The sequence below is a fragment of the Barbatula barbatula genome, assembly GCF_947034865.1.
Source record: "Barbatula barbatula genome assembly, chromosome: 23".
Lineage (NCBI taxonomy): Eukaryota > Metazoa > Chordata > Actinopteri > Cypriniformes > Nemacheilidae > Barbatula > Barbatula barbatula.
This window is the reverse complement of record NC_136786.1, coordinates 8,696,766-8,717,925: the sequence shown is the minus strand read 5'-3', so window position 1 is coordinate 8,717,925 and position 21,160 is coordinate 8,696,766. Positions and strand designations below refer to the sequence as shown.

Here is a 21,160-nt window from a genome sequence, read left to right as displayed (position 1 = left end):
TCCAAACCTGCAAACATTTCTTTGTTGTGCTGAACACACGGGTAGATATTTGGAAGAATGTCAGATCTCATTCCCCATTTACTGCCATAGTAGGGAAATACAATGGGAGTCAATGGGGCACCAGATCTGACATTCTTCCAAATATCTATCTTTGATGATGGATGGATGTTAATTTTTGATGGCATTAAATATTAAATTGCTTATTTGTGTTCAGCTAAGAAGAGACGTCGCGAGAGTCTGAAGAAAGGAACCGTGGGACGGCAAAATGATTTGGCAAAATGTCTCTGCCCGTTCTCTTAAAATTCAAATGTTTAGAGAAACATGCTATTCACAGTCAACCATGACTGGTTCCGCAAGCAAAGTAAAGCTTTCGGCTGGTGATGTAACTTCAACATTTTGGCTTCCATGGAAAATTAAGAGTTCAGATGAAGATTGAGATTGCGATGTTAAGTGAATATTTCCACCGACGGTATACGTATTTAGCTTCAAATCCCGCTAAATAGGCCTACCCCCCTGCCTGGTCTGAAATATCTGCTGAAAGTAAATGTAGCCTGATGAAAAATGCTCATTTAAATGAAAAGTCATCTGAAAGATTTAGCAGGTTTTTCATCTGAACTCTTCAAATGTACATAGATTGTAAAATGAATCAGCTTTCGACTCCTGATATAACTGGTTCATCTAACCCTGAAATGTCTCTAGTAACTTTTAGAACTGCACACACCACTAGGTGGCAGCAGCGGATCCTGTGAAACCCATTCCAAACCAACGCTGGCCAAATGTTTGGCTCTCACCAACAGAGGTCAGCCTAACATTGTTTACCCCACTGCTCTGTTACACAGGTCCCACAATGATCACTGGTTAACTTTTGACCTCCGTCCAAATTGTCCTTTTTCCGCTCACACATCGTGGCTGCAGATCTGATAAGCGTGTCTACAGCTGCCCGGGACAGGTTCCAATCCAATTTCTCTGAAGTATCCAATTTTACCGGGTCAGTTGACAGAATGAGGGGTAAAAAGGTAAGCTTGAAATATCCCAGAGAGACGTTTACTCACTGGTAACCCCTTTGGTCCAGGTGAACCTTTCTGGCCGGTGGGTCCTCTTGTCCCCTAACCCCCACACAAGACAAGATCGGTATTATTAATGTATTGTGTCACAATTATAGATACACTTGCACATACGACTGCATCCTTTGTGGCATAGTAATAAAGCTTCAGAAAAATTAAGAGACCACTCTACATTTCCACCATTCTAGTCTAGTGTATGTTCAATTCAAACAAAAATAAAAATAAAATGCAAAACAAAATGTTTTTTGGGGGAAATGTTCACAGAATGAAACATCATTTAACCTAAACACAGAAATAAATAGAAAATAATGGTTTAAAAAATTACTGAAAAAATTATGTACACACTATAGTGTTTGATTGTTTGTTTGTAATGAAAACAGGCCTTAAAGTTCTGTGGTCTTACAACAGTCTAAGATTAATTTCCAAGTAAAATATTAACAGATTAAATGTATAACAATAAAATATCTGTACTTATACTACTACTATTACTGGACCCTAAAGATGCACGCCTTTCTGGCCCAAACGTTACTTCCGGTATACACAAACGCAAAGAATAGAGTCCCTGTAGATTGTTTATGAAAATAAAATAAGTAAATGACTTTAGCTAGCAAGTTAAAAGTATAGTCAGTATTATTTCAGGTGAACAGCAGAACCGTTACTCAACTAAACTTAAATCTGACAAAGTTACACGAACCATTCAACAAATTTTTTATTTAATACAATTATTTATTTTCCTTTATTTATTGAATACAATTATTATGCTATAAAATATCAATATAAATTGATATGAATATGAATTTAGTAAAATATAAATAGTTAGATGATAAGCCACTGGCCAGACCGATCAACAAGCAAGCCGAAAGTTAACTTAAGGTCAGGCGCGTGTGTCTGATCAAACCATCCGTGGATAAAAGCACCTGGCAAATGCAACAATGCAAATTCCATTAAGCTGTACCTGGCTTACACTTTTAAACAACATCTATATGTTCAGTTTAGTGAACACCACAACATGTGAGAGCTCATACCTTTAGTCCGATTGGCCCCGCCTCACCAGGATCCCCACGGATCCCCTGGAGAAGACAAGAAACGTCATCAACATGGTTCCTTTGTTCCGACTGACAGGACAAGTGCAGCTAATGACCTTGTGCTGTATTCTGTACACAGAGCGAGGATCAAGGCCCCTGTGTAATTCCATCATTTATCATGTTTTTCTTCTCCAATTACTGTTATTACACCATTACCAGAATATCACTCAATTAATCCTATGCTCTGGCAAAGCGATATGGCTAAAATGGTAGCCTGTCAAGAACAGGATACAATTGACTGTCTGACATTCACACATTTTCGCTGTCTGTTTTTCTAGCCTACTTAATGACTTTAATTGAGATCCATTAAGGACTCCCTCCACCCATCTGCTTCCTCTGAGGGTTTATAAGGTGGCAGCGATGCACCATGCTGGTGGGACAACAAACCTTTGTGTAGTTACGCACACATCACAGAGCACCGAAACCGCGCTGCTTGCTCAGACTAAAGATCTTATACTTGGATCAAATGGTTTATATCTGCTGACTTTGAGGCATCTACATATACGCATTGACTTGCACTGGTTTTGTGTCTATAGAATAGAAATCTATGGGTACTGCCATTGTTAGGTTGCCAACTTTCTTCAAAATATCTTCTTTTGTATTCTGAGTTTCCTTACCACATACTTTTAAATTGATAAAATGTCTTCAATGACCTCCATGAAGTCTAAAAACATATCTTGCGGTTCAGAAAACTTCTCACCGAAAAGTGACACAGATCATCTTATGGAGCTAAATTGAAAAGATGCGGCAGAAAATCAACATTTTTATGTGATGGTCACTTATTTGAGTAACATATCTGTATGACATATCGCTTATTGCTCCCTGAATTATTTGTATGTCGCTTTTGGATTGAAGCGTCTGCTAAATGACTAAATGTAAATGTAATGTCACCAAATGCAAAAATAAGCGAAATAATCCCATCGTCACGGAGACAGACGAATATATTTGTAATAAAGATCCAAAATACTTTTTCATATTTCTTATGACTAAAGGTCCCCAATCCGTGGCAGTTAACCCTGAATGAACACAAATAATTGATACATAAGTGTTAAGAAAACTGCCTTGCTGAGTGAAAATATTTTTTTTCAAAATGAAATGTAAAACTAACGTCCCCCTCCTCCTATCTGCCACAAATTGAATAATAACTTCACACGCTCTGTCTGATACCCCGATGACGACTTACAACGAAACTACTCAGTTTCTTTTACACAAAAAAACCCCACGCAAATTCACGCAATTTGTGAAACTGGGTCCTGCATGGGAGTAGCTTCAGCACCTGCTGCTGTTTCCCCAAATGTTTACATTATAGAATCATTCTGCTTTTGCAGTTTTCACTGTAGAAACAGCAAACCGGATACACTGGCAATCGCAGCGTGTCCCAAATTTCTGTCGCTAGGTTAACACCTACAGCAGCTTGTAAACATCAGACACGCAGAGGAAACATCAAGGGTCATGTTGGATTCCCGTGCCACTAGAGACTGGAGAACCAAGGGTTTAAAAAAATGAGAATGCTCGCACACCTTTGAAATGGAGATACCTGCGTATTATCTAGTGTTAATGAGTCATTTCTCAGGGAGAGTCCCCCATCGACGGCATTTCAGTGAAAGCTGAAAGACTGAAATACATCAAAACGGAGAATCTTCTGATGCTTTCCGTGTGATTTCATCTGAGAGGTTACACAGTGCAGAAATGTAGGAAAGATCGTAACTGTAAGTACATGACAGATGAAAGATGTCAAAGCTGACTGTAAAAATGAGCCAAGTGTTAATGTGCCACTTTGAGATCAAATGATTAGTAGCAGGAAATGACTCATTAGCAAATCACAGCTAAGCTTTCATGTAACGTTAACCTACTCGGCAAAATCGTCTAAATGATTGCTAACATTTTCACAATCAATAAAACAGAAACTAGCTAAACCACATGGTGCCTTGTAGCTACATTCCTTAATAGCTATTTAAAAAAGTATTTCTACATTTACTCAACCTTCATGAACCTGAATTCAGAAAACATTTCTTTAGAAATCGAATATAATGCTTATAATGCGTACCACATTTATATATGTTTGATATAGAGCTTCGCTAAAGGGTATCATGGTAAACATATCTTACGATGCTATCCCAGCTGAAGTATCACAAAGTACCAGATTACCAGATTACACAGATCTAAAAGAAACATTTTGCATTTGTAAACTGCATTATACATTATTTTAGTAGAGAGTTTTTTCTACGCTAGTAAATACTTGAACATTTATCACGTGGGAACAAATTCAAATGTGCAACACATTTTATTTATGCAGCAATGTTCAAAAAGGGAAATGTTAGGTTTACTTTAATGTGAAACTAAAACGACCAGTAGGTGGCGGTCATTTTACTGAGTCACTGAATCATTCGACCGATTCGTTTGAATTTCTTGGTTAAGAACGAAGAGAGGTGCTCAAAATTACTCACTGAATCATTATCTTGTCAAAACATGTATTTATTGAGGAGAGGAGCACAGTGGAAAGGCATATGTAAGTGTTTAAATGAATGTTGATGCTCATCACCGGTTTTGTTAAGCTTTAGCATCACGATGCTACCGTAGCACAAGATACGCCGTGTTTGGATGTAACGGTATAAAAATCTCACGGAACGGTAATACCCGTACGATATTTATCGCAATATTTAAAAAGACAAATGAAGACTTGGAAAAAAGCTATAAGAGTTTAATAAACAATTATTGAAAATTCCAATGGTGTACAAATGAATCATGTCATATCCTGTCCTCTTTTATTTATTCTCTAATCATAACTGTTTTTTTGAGGTTTAGGATGAAATAGGGACAAATGAATTGAAACTCCCTAATATAAAATAAAAAACTGCACCAGCTGGACTTTGACAGAGGTTATATCTATTATATTGTTTAAAATTCTCTATGTTAAAGGCCCGGATGATCTATCATTTCATACAGTCATGTGACCACGATGATATTGAGACAATTTTGCTATTGCGATCCAATAATGTTGATAATAGTGTTACCTCCCTACGTGTAATAACCCTTACTTACCCTTACAAAGCTAAAAGTAATGTACTACACACCTTGCCCATATTTGGAGTTGTTATGTGTAGGATTTTGTATTACATTTTCTGAAAGGTTGCTTGACAGTGTACACTACCGGAATGTTTTTGCATGTTTTTTTGTGTGCTAATGTGTTCTGAAGGGCTATTATGTGGTTGCTAGATGGTTACATAGCTACTACAGTATGCCACAATTCTTAAAAAGTAACAACAACGTTGAATGAGGTGAGTCATATTTTTTTGGAGGAATGTCTAAAGTGTCAACACTACTTAGTCATAATGCAAAAACCCCCTTACATAAACAAATAAACCAATTCATTTTTCGAACATTTTCCAAATGTACACCGGATGTTTTCACATGGAAATAACCTTCTTTTATGTGTAACAGCTGTACGATTTACATAATTATTATACTGTATAAGATGTTTTTCATGTTGACATGCTGGCTGTACTTTGAGAATCTGGTTGTGTGGGGTGTGCTGTTCCATCCTGCCTTGAGTACAGTAGCCTTAATATGATTTTGCTAGGTTCGTAGCATTTATAGGTCACTGAAAGTGTTTTTGCTGAACCACGTCTCTGTGATACTTTAACCATTAGATGTACTAATACTTTAATACAGTTCTTGTTAAAGGCAGTTCTAGTTAAAATGACATCCACTACACATGCAACCATTGTTAAAATGGAGGTAGCACACGAAGTTTTTGTCTCAAATAAATCGTAAGTAGGCTACCTATACAGTACGATTCTTTCCGGAAAAAGGTGTGCAGGGGGGACTACAGCACAGGCACACAATACATCATCACATCAATTCCTGCGTAACTATTGATTCACTATAAGTTTGTGTTGTTTACATTGTGCACGTACACGCCGGTTGCCAAAAGTACACAGACATACTGTATGACTTAGTTTGAGTTACAGCTTCATGTCCTGCATCTTTTAGCGCTGGGACTGCGCCATTTATCAGTTTCAAATGATCTCCAAAACCAGCATTACACCCACCGTTTTTATAATACTCATCACCGAAATGCAGTGAGCAAACAAGCACAGCTAAACTTCCGTCAGCCGGGTGAAGCGCATTGATGGACGTGCTCTTTCTCACGCTGGTTGATGCCTCGACGTGCTCTTTCTCACGCTGGTTGATGCTTCGACGTGCTCTTTCTCACGCTGGTTGATGCGTCGGCATGCACTTTTTCACGCTGGGTGATGCGTGGGCGTGCTTTTCTGGGAGAAAAGCCCAATAAGCGACTAAGAACCCTTGTTACGAAACGGAAATCCGTGTTCAAAAAAACTTTCTACTTACTAAACCTGTATGAACCCTGGCGGAGTGAAATCGAGCACAGAATCATATGTTTGACAAGTTGACCGTGTTAATCTTGAGATGCCAGCACGTTTAACAGTGTTAAGAAGTCAAAATGCATGAAATGTAATGTTACCTCGCCTTTAAACAGGATAGAAGAGGCATAATTGCAAAAAAGACTCACTGGCACTCCATGTTGCCCATCTGCACCTGGGAATCCAATGTCTCCATTCTCTCCCTGAGTTAAAGAGACAAGAGAAAGTTGGTCATTATTTCCATTCTTTAAACAGGAACATCAATTCCATCGTACAAACAACATTATGACAATTACTGTCAGTGGCTTAAGGTTTGTTACACACTGGACAAATAAAGGTTTTTTTTCATTGCAAAACATGCCAACAAAGATGTAAATGAAACAATAGGGTAAACGTATCTATTAAGCTCATCAAAATAAACATTTCTGTTAAAATAACATATTAACCCCTTATACAATAAAATGTTAATATTTTAAATGACAAAGGTGTGTATATATATATATATACACATCATTAAATGCTAAAAGTCTGGGTGTGCCTAATGGGTACATACCCTTTAAGCACACGCCTGTCCAATTAAGCTCACATCATGTTTTTAACAATGTTTATTTTAAACAACATTTTAAAGAAATAATTGAAATATGTTTTATTTGAGGGTACAGCGTCAATCACAAAAAAACAGACCATTAAAATAATTTGTAATTTAATATGAATGTTATATTTTCACTGAATGTTTATTACATTAATCTGTAGAGAACAGTAAGACACAAAACATGACTTTAGTCAGGTTTTCACAGGCAGGACCACAATGATGTAGCCTCTTATAAAATGAATTTAAACTTATATCTTATGCGAATTTATTTCAATTTTTGGACATATAAAAATTTACTTTTCCCTTCCCATTTTCTATTAATTGCTGGGGTTAAATGTTTGCATAATTTTGTGTGGCGTTGCACATTACTGAAATGAATCCAAACACATTTCATAAAAATGTGTTCTAGTATCCCAGTATGTTTTGTAAAACAGGCAAAATGCAGATGTTTGGTAAATGCTTTGTTTGATAAATTTTCATCTAACATAAAAATAATGAAATATATTTATAATCTCCAAAAACAAATAAAACCATTAACGCAAAAAAACAGGGCTTGACATTAAGCATTGTCATGTGGTTGTCCTTCGGAAAAGCATAACAAAAATTATTTTGCCAAAGATGACATTTCATTTGAAGTATCAATATAATTGTTTCGGATTCCGATTGGTCAAGTTTGCTTTTAAGTTTATAGTGGTATCTTTATCCACATAAATGACTATAGTTCAAACTGCAGTCAAATTATATTCTATAGTGTTTTAAAGTGTTTTTTATTCTATGGTGTTTTTGAACCTTACTTGTTTACTCCAGTTTACTACAAGGGTGCTACAATTTTCAATAGCAAATACTATAGTAGGCCTTCACCACAGTATTCTTTCCTCAGTGTGTTCAGGGTAATGGGACTTTTATTTTGACAGGTCGTCGGGAACACGCTTTTAATATGTGTTTAACAATAGCTTTATTCAAACAGCAGAATGCTAGTGATATAAACTCTTAGCAAAAAATGTAAACAAATTGAACTTTTACCTAGTTACCCAAAATGTAATTCAGAATTCAGTGTCTACATTTTAACGCCTTTCAACGATAATTTGTTGATAAAACCATTGTTCATATAAACCATAACTTGCTTTCAGTGTGAAATGTGAATTTTATGTCACACTGAAGAAGACTTTGATCTGAGCTGTTGAGCTGCTGAAGAGGCACCAGGCATCATCTTCAAGTGTGAGTCAATTTGCCCTCAAGCCAAAGAACAAATGTTTGCCCTCCATTAAAGCTTCAAGTACACTTCCTAACTTTGGCTTTGTCGAGATGTTTGAAAGCCTCAGAAGCAAGCCAAACTTAGAGGTTTTTGTCAAGAGCTTGGCCTTCCGGGACACATAAAACATTGAAGCAAGCAAACCTCTCATTATAAAGTGCACACGAGAGAAACATACTGTTAATATGAACGGTCCTTGCTTGTGGAACTGTTCCCAGTATAACTGGTTTGACTTTCCTCTGACATCTGTAGGGGTGTTACAGATATGTGTTAACATTCACAGAGTTAGCAGAGAAGACATACAATTCTGTATAAACCACCCAGCCATACCATCACTGAATGTCAAGCAGAATGTCTAGAACAGAAAAATGGCTAAGAATATGTTGACAAATGTGTATAGAGCATAAAGCAAGTGCGTCTGTTGATATGTTTACCTCTTGAACCATTAAACGTTTCTGAAAACATGTTTTCCATTGAGCATTTGACCGTATACCATAAAGGCTGTCATGCTGACCATTAAAGGGACAGTTCACCCAAAAATGAAAAATCTGTCATGAATTACTCAACCTCAAGTTGTTCCAAATCTGTAAATATTTATTTGTATGGTTAAACACAAAGATAGATATTTGAGATACTACTGAGAATTCTCCGGGGCACCGTCCACTACCATTAGAAGGCAGTCATAGGTGCCGCAGAACTGTTTTTTTCCTAAATAAAAATTTTTTCTTTCGTATTCAACAGAAAAAAAACAAAAATATATTTCCATGGTAGTCAATTGTGCGCCTGAAATCTCAGTAGTTATCATTCTTCCAAATATATTCCTCGGTGTTCAAAGCTCCGGTATGGAACAACTTGAGGGTGATTTTTGGGTGAACTGTCCTTTTAAGTAGTAAATAGCTTTGAATGTTGCATATATCCCTCATCCACCGTTCTATTTTAACTTCCACAAAGGTCCTTTCTCTCATCTGAGGCTCTCTGTATATATATTTGCTCCTATTACGAAACTCTTTGACCGGTCCAGAAATCAGTGGTTTGGACATTACTGTTGTCAAAGACTCTTATTTGCCAGCATTCAAACATTGACTTTTCTTTCCATAATATCAGTCGCACAAAGAACCACTGTAAAACATTGTTTATAATCTGCTTTAAAAACGTATTTTCCATATAAATACTACATTATATTCCTATAAATAGTGAAACATGTTCCATTTGTGGCAGAAATATGTTTGGTTCAGTCTGTGACATATTGCATATTGACAAGTCATCATCCATCCATCTGTTCCTCACCGTAGACGCTTTACAGGAATGTTTAAAAAGGACACATCTCTGATTTTGACAGCCATATGAGGTAGACTAAACATTTCTGTACATTTAATAAAGCCCTATTGTGTTATAGTGCTATAAAATATAGCCATTTCTGTCAGACACCAAACAGGACGAGGACCACAAAAGCGTCACGTTCAAACGTTTATTTAAGGGTTGGGGTTAAGGGGGTTTCAGGGGTTCCGGGGGGGGTACAGGAGTTCCAAGAGTCTGCGTGTGTGTGTTCCCCCAGTAGCCGAACAGCGATGGCAGGAGCTGGATGATCCGGGAAGTCCTGGGGGAAACACACACACAACAGCAATTGAAACGAAGCAGCAGTACAGTCAAGGACTAGGCGGTATTCGTAGAAGAGGGATGGAAGGCAGGTCAAGATTACCGGGGCTGGAGAACACAGAAGTAGTTGAGCGGGTCCGGTATCACAGGCAAAGAGTCAGAGGCGTTTTCCAAAACAGGCAGGTAACGGGTGCTGGTTGCAGACGATCTGACAAATGTGGACTGAAAAGCAAGGCTTTAAATACAGGGCATGATGAGTGGTGAATGCAGTGCAGCTGGTAGGTAAACGAGGGTGAGGCAGAGCAGAGCAGGAACAGGTGGAGGTCATCAGACTTCAATCAGCATGTGTTACCAGGCAGAGAGACAGCTCATGACAATTTCTGTGTTCCCTTCACCAGTCCAAATGTATACACAGCTTTAATAATATATATGGCCATCCTAACCTTACCTGTGTGTTTTAGCAAGAGTGTCAAGATGTCTTACTTTATGCAAAAAAATAAAGCTCCTATAAATGATGACTTTTATGCATGACATGCATGATTATTGGATGGCTCTCATTACAGAGATACCGAGATGAATGTGCTTGCAGTTTTGAGCTGATGTTTATGCTCATTTGTTTCTGACATGCACCTCGATAACCTGTTGATACCACAAATCCGAATGAGGATATTAACGTCGAGGTAATGTATTTAATTAAATGTGAATGAAAACAGCGCTGTGAGGCGTTTTATTAATCAGTGTTTTAATTTAAGGAGGCGAAAAGTGCACCAAACTTATCACTGCAGGCTAGATCCATGGTGCCACATTAATGCACCGGATGATTTAGGATGGTAATTAAACTTTTAGCTTTTAATTGTGGTGGGTTGAATTTGTTGCACACTATGATTAGGGTCTGGCCAAAATATGTGATTTGATTCGCTTCCTTTCAGAATAATATTACATGTGGTAGTAGATGCACGCTATGCTTGTTAACATTTACAATGCTGACTTTATTAAATCAGTTAATGTGTGAAACATGCTGTTAAAGCATGCCGATCCGTGAAGACTTTTGAGAATTTGAGAAGACATGAAAACTTTAAAGAGTGTGAGTGTAGCATGCCAGTCCATCCAAGGACTAATAGGTGCGGAGAGGTGATATATGCTTTGTCTAATCCCAGTCTAGCCGAGTGGCAAAACTATACGAGGACACTAAAGTTCTTGAGCCCAGGCAGTTGGAGATATCTGTGCACATGGTTCATGCATTTTCTGGTCTGGTCTAAGCACCCTAGCAATACAGAATTCTGTATGAACAAAAATAAAAAAAGAACTTGCAGTACATTTATTTAAAGGTGCTGTGTGGGTAATATTTTTTGAAGGATCAGTTGACAGAAATGCAATATAATATACATAACTATGTCTTCAGATGTGTATAAAGACCTTTGACTTACCTTAGAATGAGCTATTTCTATCTACATACACCACGGGTCCCAGGGGCAGACTGAGAAGCAAATTCGGCCCTGGATTAATCCGGCCAACATCGGCCCTCCCAAATTCTGTTGACGGGTGGGGAGGTGTTGTATGTAACCTGTGCAATGCGTGTCCGATTCGCTAATGCTTTCGCGTTGCCTGCATTCGCGTTTGCAATACGTCCGCCAGTATGCCCCTGGTCACAGGCGTGTGCCGTAAGTGGGTTGGCCGTTCTGGACTTTGACAGAATATCCTACTGGTCAGTCCGCCCCTGGTGGGTCCCCTTACATGGAATTCACCATGTTGTTTCTACAGTAGCCCAAAACGGACAAACTGCTCTACAGAGCGCATTGCGTAAATACATGATCAAAGAAACGAAAGCACGACGACATTTTTGTCCTGTGAGTGACACTGTAGTGCTTCAAAAAGGAGGGTTGGAGTGAGCCGTTGGTTGCAATTCGCAACCTCAGTAGATGCCACTAAAATCTCCACATTCCTCCTTTAAAGTCATGGTTCACTCAAAAATAAAAAAGCAGTGCTATTCCAAACCTGTTTTTTGAAAAAACTATAAACTGCCCCATTAATGCATCGTAACATTAGTCCATACAGTTTGTGTGCTACAGTCCATGTGTTCCAAAGCCTTACATTAATTTGTGTAAGGAACGGACGGAAATATAAACCATTGACTGAAAATCTTGTTTTGTCAGCTGTGTTCACCATTCACTTTCATTGTATCTCTTATGCGCAACCTGGACTTTTTTATAAATAAATTACTCTTTTTTTTTAAGGATTACTGTAATCCTCTAAACACATAATTTGCTTTTAGAGACCTATTTGACAATACTGCTAAGACAGTTGCCTAGTGCATCTGTGAATTTGTTTGTGGGGGTGTAGCTGTGTAATCCATGCACTTTAATGATTTGAAAGAGTTTGCATTGTTGGGTAGTCAGCTCTTCATACATGAAGGATGGTGATTAAATGTATGGGACATTAATTTTAAATCGTGCCTGTATTTGAGAGACAGAACGAATGCATTCAGAATAATGTGTGTGAGGGTTGTAGAGATGCACGACTACGTAGGTGTTTTTTTGTGTACATGTGTGTGTGCATACAGTACGTGTGGTATATGTGACCCTGGATAACAAAACCAGTCTTATGGAAATCTTCTGAAAGCTGAACAATTAAGCTTTCTATTGATATGTGGTTGATGTGGCGGAGATACAATTATTAAAAACTCTGAATCCGAGGGTGCAATTCACAAAAATAATGTTTTTATATGTTTACGGTAGGCAATATACAAAATATCTTCATGGAACATGATCTTCACTTAATATCCTAATATCCTTTTGGCATAAAAGAACAATCGATAACCAACAGGAGAACCAGAAAACTGAAACATTGATTGTTAGAGATAGAAATCGTTCAAGCGGCAACTGGCTGGCCTTTCAAGTATGAAGCACACAAAAACGCAAACATTTAGAAAAATGTTTCCAGAAAGTTGCTTGTGAAAATAAAATGCCCTGCATGCCAGATTAAACATTCAGCCTACGCTTCATCTGTAGAGTATTTGGACAAGTAGAAAACACGTGAAATTTTGCACACAGGAAACAAACAGGTGGCTTGAACCATTCCCAATGAAAATCATGTAAATTGGCATCATCTAGCAAAACCCATACCCACCATGTGAAAACAGAACTAATATTTAAAGACATTTCTCAACCCGGAGGAAAAATGTGTTGACGGATACAACTTTTTTACCGATTACTCCTCTAAAAATGTTTACAAACTAAATCATATTTATTGCCTGCCAAAAAAAAGACTAAAAAGCTGGCAGGGTTTAACGTGACTATGTTGGGGGGGAAAGATCAATGCAGCTGGTTCAATGTGAAATCCAGTAAAGTAAAACTGGGTCTGTACTCTCAGCCATGGAAAATACTACTTGTTCCATACCTGAGAAAGCGTTCTGGCAAATGGGTCACTTGGGCTGAGCCTCGTGTACTCAAAAGTGTCCTTCTTTGTCAGTGAACCGAACAAACAAAAACAAGCACATTTCCTGAAAACCTCAACACATGGCCACGGGTATGCTTATGCAACACGTTACATAACATGCTCAGTGGCTGTTTTTGTGAAAAATGCTTTTGCTGAAGTAGGCCGAGGGTGTAGCCAGATTACAGGGCCGAATACATTGACAGTATAATGTATATCGACCAATTAAACATTTTCTGTCAAGGTTTCTTTGATTTGGTTTCTTGAATAACCTGTTTGACGATTCTCAAACAAACAGACCCAATGACAAAAACAAAAAGACATAATTTTGTTGGTTTTCGTCTTAAAACGCACATTAAACAGCGCATGTGATTTGTCACTTCTTAGACATCTTCTAACAAATTCAAAGTTCAACTCAGAGTCAAAGGTGCTGTGAGTAATCTGTGAGGATCTGTTGACAGAAATGTATATATATCTATATATAACTATGTCTTCAGAGGTGTATAATTTACATTTACAATTAGTCATTACGCTTTTATCCAAAGCCACTTACAAAGAATTCAAGGAGCAATAAGCGATATGTCATACAAATTACCTTACCTTACATTTACCTTACATAATGTACCGTTATGTTTTTATTATCTTCGAATGAGCTATTTCTGTCTACATACACAGCGGGTCCCCTTACATGAGATTCTCCATGTTGTTTCTACAGTAGCCCTAAAAGGACAAACTGCTCTACAGAGCGCAGAAAAGAAGCGAGAATGTGACCACATCTTAGTTCTGTGTCAGCCACCGTGATGATTCGAAAGGGACAGGTGAGGGGTACAGTGCCGCTAAAATCTACATTGCTCCTTTAAGAAATTCTTTCAATAATGATTTGTTTGAATCATCTTATTAAAATGTTTATTTATTCACAAATTTACAATTTGCAATATATGAACTAACAATGAACAATATATTTAACAAAAAATTTTGTTAACCCCTAGTAAGAGCAATGTATTTTATTGCTGTAAGAGCATTTGTTTATGCAAAAAGGAACTTTGGCTAAGATAGTAATGTTTATTATGTAAACTGTCCTTAACAGTGATGAATGAGCTTTGAGCACATTTCAAATACATATCTGAATGGTACCAACTCAAGAACATTTTGAGCCAATTTTTTTCTTTCACGGGGGGCACAAAGATCGGTAAATAAATATTCCCAACACAAGATGATGATTTCAGGCCGTGTCGTTTAATTTGCAGGAGAAGGTGATTTGTCTAGTTTAATTAAGATTTGACCTTAACTTATAGTAGATAAATGATCCTGACATTTCCAAGTCAACAGTGATTGTTATGATTTACCCGCTCAAACGATACACGTTCTGTTCGGTTGTCTATGTTGGTCCTGTAAACCATAACCTGGTGCAATGTTCCTTGACACTATATCACGGCACTTCACTTTATTTATTGTCCTATTGGTATCCAAATAGAACCACAGCACCAGATGATGGTTAACAAGCTTGGTCATACTTTATCACTGTGGGGAAATACAGAATTTGTTCTAACCACTCAATACGTTAATGGCAGCAAATTCAGCACAGTTTGCTGCACAGACATCTGGCTAAAGCACCCTAGACATTATGCAAAAAGTTTGAGGGCAATGTAAATACAGGACTGTGAATTTTCAGTGTGTGAACTAGAACTTTCTAATGAATAACGATTGCAAACTATTTAAAAAAAAAGCCATTCAACCACGCGTAGCTGTCAACCCACAAACAAAGTGACTTTGCCGGATTACAATTTAAAGCCATTAACACAATTTCAATTTTAAAACCATTCAACGGAATGAAAATCGCTCCAGAAACCAAATCCTTGTATCTGTCTTTATAAACTTTACCGCAGTGTGCGATATTGTGGTCTTAAACACGTTTTTTCGTAGCATTACATTTGCCAGGAGCTCCTTAGTTGTGGCACATTTTACAGCTTTTACCAAAATGCTTGAGGCATTTGGTGAGAAAAAAAATACAACTGTTGATGTTTTATTTCATTTGACTAAACTACAAATTGAAATGGTCCATTTTGCTGTATGCAATTATTCCTGCAATATGAAAAGGACTTTGAACAGAATTACATATATTCTGCATAGTCCTTATATTGCAAATTTTGTTGCAAGATGTAGAGATTCACTGTGTGACGGTTGAAAATATAATATGTGACGAGTCAAGTCGGTGCAGATGTTAATCGAATCGTGATATATGTTTTGAACATGTATTGCTTAGTTTGTTTCAATTAAAGATACTCTTGTATTATTTCTTTTTCATTTGATTTGGAATCTATTTTAGAATTGCAATATAGTTTTTTTATTTGAAATAAATGTATTATATATATATATATATATATATATATATATATTCACATATAGTATATAAATGTGCGGCATTTGAGAAATTATAAAATGCCACTTGTTCATTTCTTTGTCTCAACTCATTTTGTAAAACTTGAAAAATCGTATTGTGAGATCAGTATCGTGAATCGCATCGCATCCATGTAATTTAATTTAATTTTAAGTTTAAATAGTGACATTTTATGTAAACAAATTTCAAATTTAAGTAGTCATTCATTGAATTCATGTATACTCATTAACATTTTCACATAGGTTTTTGCTCATATGTTTCTGCTAGACTTTTTGTTTGGTGGGGCATATTAATCTGAGGATAGAATGTCTATCTTGACAGTAATCATACTATCATGTATTTGAAACGGAACAAGACATGGGTTGGTCTGAAATTAAAATCAAAGTAGACTGACCTTTGGTCCAATAGGGCTAGATGGTCCTCGAATGCCAGGAATTCCAGGTTCCCCCTGAGGGAACATTACAGTTGAACAGATCCCATTGAATGAATTGTATTTTGGAATTTATGTTTGAATATTTTTGCTCTTTGTTGCCGTTTTTATTTTGTAGGTAACAGAGCAAATCTATAAAAGGCTATTAAAGACCACTCTGTCAATTTTAGTCACGTGTCTGCCCAGCTTTCCAAAAAGACATCACTGTGAGTCTTTTCAACATCAAGGTGCCCGCTGGGTGGTCTGCAGTAACAATAAAAAAAAGTTTCTGTCAAATAATATTTACACTTACCCTTGGACCAAGCTTTCCAGGAGGTCCTTGTGCACCTTTCTCCCCATCAACCTATTAAACAATATAAATTGGTAAGATGTTCGCTTCATCATGTAATGAATGTAACAATCCAAAAACTCTTTATAGATTTCGGGGTAAAATAAGCTGGACGTGACAGGTTCACTTATCATATTTGTTTTTATTTCCTGGCATTCCAACAGGGGGGTTTTTTATTTGTGTGGCACCATGAAAAAAAGTTTTACACTAAAGTAGTTTTTTTAACATCATTTTATTAGGGGTTCCTTCCCTTGCTATCTTTAAAGTAGATACACCGGATGTAATCAAATCCATATCTACAAATGCCAGCCTTTCATCTGCTCTTATTCAGGTCCAACCACCATCTGGTACACTGACCATGTATATTAAAGGAACCATTGATACATTCAGACAAGAAAGCGGTAGTTTGCACAGGCCTGGCAGAGGGGTTGGAAAGTAGCTCCAATTACTTCAGGTCTTACCGGGGGTACTGACGGGCCTGGTTTCCCTGGCAACCCAAGTGCTCCTCGTTGACCCTGGATAAATAAAATACAACAAATATGACTAACAATATTGGAGAAGAAAACCTCATTGATTTACATCCAGAAACCGGTCATTTGGATGCTAGACTGACAACATCCAGCTCCACCAATGTGAGAAGAAGCTTTATTGCTGCCAAACAAATGTTTCATCTATATTTGAGAATGAACTTCAAAATCTGCTCTGTTTCTAAAAACCTTCACTTTTTGAGAAGGGAGTCAACTTAATTTCCCCTGATACAGGACGTACTTTGCACCCCGTCTGTCCTGGTTTGCCCTGTGACCCTTGTATGCCTGCGTCACCCTGAGAAAACAATTTAGCAGAAAATATATCAATCTCCACAAAATGGGATACAAAACAATGGAGCAGCCTTATACTTTAAAGGCATCTTACCTTGTTTCCAGATATGCCAGGCTCTCCCTTTTTACCTGTAGATCCCTTTGTGGAGAAGATGCGTAAATATTAAAGACTAGTTTATTCCTAGTCCATCAAATTCTTCTAGCTTTAAACCGGATTATAAATGTTGTCATCGTGGAATTCATAACGTGGCACAAATAATGCAAATACATGTTAGTAAAGATGTAAAAAATTGCTAAAGCAATGCTACAATCCAATATTCTGAGTATAATTGGGTTTACTCACAGTTTTACCGACTTGGCCTTCTCTTCCATTCTCGCAGCTGTCACCCTGTTGAGAAACCATCAGACTTTGTAAATCACTGTATTTAAATGCATGCTCTTACGACTCAACACAATTATTTGTAATGGAGAGCTGGATTGACCCTTGGTCCTGGTGGACCAGGAACTTCACTGCAGTCTTTTGTAGGTTCACGATCAGGGGGGCACTATAGAGGTAAACATAAACCACTGTCATGTAGAACTATCCATCTTTAAGACATGGCTCTTGATCCGTGACCATCCCAATCAAAATCTAACTTACCCTTTCATCATCCTGTGCAAAGACAGAAAGGACAAGACAAAAAGTTAGTCGTACGTTTCTCCAAAGACAAAAACAGAATTTATAATTGTTGTAGGGATTTTTGTAGATGCAGATTTATTTTTAGCTGCAGTTCTAGAAATAGTTTGCCCCATTCATTTTCTATATAGGCCTTTCAATTTAAATAAAGACTGAAATGTTTTGTAACATTTTTTAACTCTAAAAGCTATAAGATTGAGTACCTGACCAATATAAAAGTAGGGGTTTATTTTACCCAAGAGTAAAATATCACAATCATATGTTTTCTGCATCTTTCTGAGCCATTCAAATGACTGCTTCTTACCACTGAAAAGATTTCACATGCTGTCTCTCTCTCATTCTGTTGTGGGTCACAATAAAGTCTCAGTTTCTGGATTTCCACCTGCAAAAATGTATAATAAGGAAAACGTTTAGGCGTTGGTTGTGAAAGATGTTATAAAAATGGCTGTACAAATATAAATGTGGTCATTCATGCTCTTTTTACTTTTTTCGTGTACTAAACAATTACACAAAGAATCTACTAGAAGCTACTGTGACTTACAGGAAGTGTTGCATCAGAGCTAAAGTGTTTGGAAATCTGAGTCTTTCCATTGATGTAAATGGGCACAACAGTTTCCAAAGCCTCATCCTGTCTCTGCATGTCATCCAGGAAAAAGGTGACACGCCTAGGATTAACCAGAACCTTCAACTGATGCCAGTTTCCATCAAAAAGCCCCTGACAGATTCCAGAAAAAATTATTTAGCACATGGTGAAGTGATCAAAAATAAACAAGTAGAATTAAGCTCTTATTTTCTAAAACAACAAATTAATAATGGGCTATAGTAATAAGAGATTCCGTTTGTGGTGAGGAAGGCGGGACGAGAGCTGTAAGGCGGGGCCAGGGCATGAGTGATAGTTGGAATCAGCTGTTCGAAACAGGTCCCGCATATCTCATGGAGGAGATCGGGAGCCTAAGTGGAGGAGCGGCAGGACTGTTGACGAGAGAGGACCGGGCCCGGACATATGTTAAGTTTGTATTTAAGTTTTGTGTTCTTTTACGTCTGTTTTATTGTTTATTTTATTTAATTAAAGTATGTTAAATGTTTTTCGGTTCCCGCCTCCTTCCTTCCCTTTTATGGATCTTTATTGCACAGTTAAACAAGAAAACATTCACGTTTTTGCCATTGAGAGTATAAGAAAACATGGAACCGGTACAAGATTTAAATTAAAATAATAGAAACAGGTCTGCAAGTAACTGTTCCCTTAACTTTATGTGTAAATGTCACTAACCTCAATTTCTTTATCAAAAGTAATGATCTGATGCCCATTAAGTGTGTTGGTGGTTGTGAAGTTGACAGATTTGTCCTTTCCACTCAGTGTGACAGCTGCTTGAACATGTCCATCTTTAGACAGCACCCTCCAGAGATCAAACCTTTCATTAAACGCGGGCCCTTTCAACCTCACAGTCGACACAAACACATAGGAGGGTGGAAGGCCTTCTGGAAAAACGTCCCTTTAAAATAAATGAGCCAAATTGAAGTATGTAGATCACATCCAGCTCTATTAAAGTGACAGTTCACACCAAAAATGAAAACTCTATGATCATTTACTCACACTCATGTCATTTCAACTTTTTCTTCCGCAAAACACAGAAGAAGATATTTGAAGAATGTTTTAACCGAACAGCACTGGCATCCATTGAATTCTATTGTATGGATACAAAACCAAAGCAAGTGAATGGCTGCCGTTGCTGTTCGGTTAAAACATATTCTTCAAAATAGCTTCTTTTGGGTTTGAAATGACAAGAGGGTGAGTATAAACAGAATATACATTTTTAGGTCACTTTAAGACAGGGGTCGGCAACAGCAATAATATTAATACAGCACCATTATTTTGATTAGTTAGCTCGCAGCTGGATCGGAAATAGATCCCTTACAATCACATCTATAGTGAATTTGCCTTCAAATTAAAAGTACGAGAACGTTTTAACAGCAATGTTTTATTTTGAAATTAATTTAATTTGAAAAGTTCTGATAGGTATTCAAAGGAGGATGTCGATTGCTAGACACACTTCTAAAATAGGCGTCATGAAATAGGGGGTATAAAAAACTAACAGTGAAGCATTGAAGCGAATTAGTTTTTTGTCCCGATGCCAAACTTACAAGGCAACCCCTGCCTTAAGATAAATAAACGTGTGATTTTTTTACCGCCTGCCAAATATAGCCAATAATTGCATATAAAATGGGGTCTGCCTTAAGTCTTTAGAATGAACATATTAGCATTAATTTTAAAACCAACCTTGTGTTTTCAGTAATATCAACTCTTTCGTTTAGCAGATAGGCTGACTCGGACACTAATGAGCCCTGTATCTTCTTAGCCTTCTGATGGATCTTCATCCCCAACACCAGCTCAAAGCCTTTCTCGTCACGGGAGGCCACAGGAATACGTGTGGGGCATACGGATTCTGGAGCAGGACACAATGTCAGTTAACAAGATGATCATTTTAAATGCGTGGTACCACACAGAACGGTTTTATATGAAAAAATGTCATTTATGTTCTGAATTCTGCCTCACATCTCATGAAATCAATGTGTTATGTGATTCTACTCTATGATAATCATGCTAGCTATCATTTTTTGATTATCTCAAAGGTAAAATGACAATCTCCATGGCGCTTAAAATTAAAGGATTACTTCAGGCAAAAAATTTTTTTCCCATTATCCATGCAATTCCAAACTTTTTACTATTTTCATAGCTGGGCAATTCCAGCATAATAAATGGGACATTTTAGGTCAATCTTGAAATAAAAAATTATCATGGAATGTATTTATTTTCAATATATTACACCATCTGTTTATATTTGACTAAATCCCTGATTATGGAGTCCAGACGTCAGGGACAAATGTATGTGTTATGGATGTTTCTTACCTGACAATGGAAAGCTATGTTTTAAAAACTTTAAGAGAGACCTAAAATGGGTATTTAAACCCCCAAATATTGATCTGACCTGATACATCTGACCCGTCCGTCTTTACCTTTGGTAAAAACATTCAATCTCAAGGTTGACATTTGTGTGGAATTGTCTAGCTTTGACTTTCTGCGCTGACCCATTTTTACCCAATTG

At 37.3% G+C, this 21,160-nt stretch overlaps 1 protein-coding gene across 1 annotated transcript in view; it reads right to left on the bottom strand.

Moving 5' to 3' along the window:
- Positions 1–21,160, bottom strand: part of LOC306912121 (uncharacterized protein) — a 35,245-nt gene that overhangs the window by 8,404 nt on the left and 5,681 nt on the right. Inside the window, exons 4-18 of the mRNA XM_079487988.1 lie at positions 20,335–20,500; positions 19,327–19,549; positions 18,598–18,771; positions 18,292–18,438; positions 18,021–18,032; positions 17,863–17,925; positions 17,724–17,768; positions 17,475–17,519; positions 17,331–17,384; positions 17,024–17,077; positions 16,527–16,577; positions 16,199–16,252; positions 6,684–6,737; positions 2,090–2,134; positions 1,053–1,106 (exon numbers count right to left, since the gene is read on the bottom strand). Coding sequence (XP_079344114.1) covers positions 1,053–1,106; positions 2,090–2,134; positions 6,684–6,737; positions 16,199–16,252; positions 16,527–16,577; positions 17,024–17,077; positions 17,331–17,384; positions 17,475–17,519; positions 17,724–17,768; positions 17,863–17,925; positions 18,021–18,032; positions 18,292–18,438; positions 18,598–18,771; positions 19,327–19,549; positions 20,335–20,500 — 1,241 coding nt within the window. The remainder of the gene's footprint in view (positions 1–1,052; positions 1,107–2,089; positions 2,135–6,683; positions 6,738–16,198; positions 16,253–16,526; positions 16,578–17,023; positions 17,078–17,330; positions 17,385–17,474; positions 17,520–17,723; positions 17,769–17,862; positions 17,926–18,020; positions 18,033–18,291; positions 18,439–18,597; positions 18,772–19,326; positions 19,550–20,334; positions 20,501–21,160) is intronic.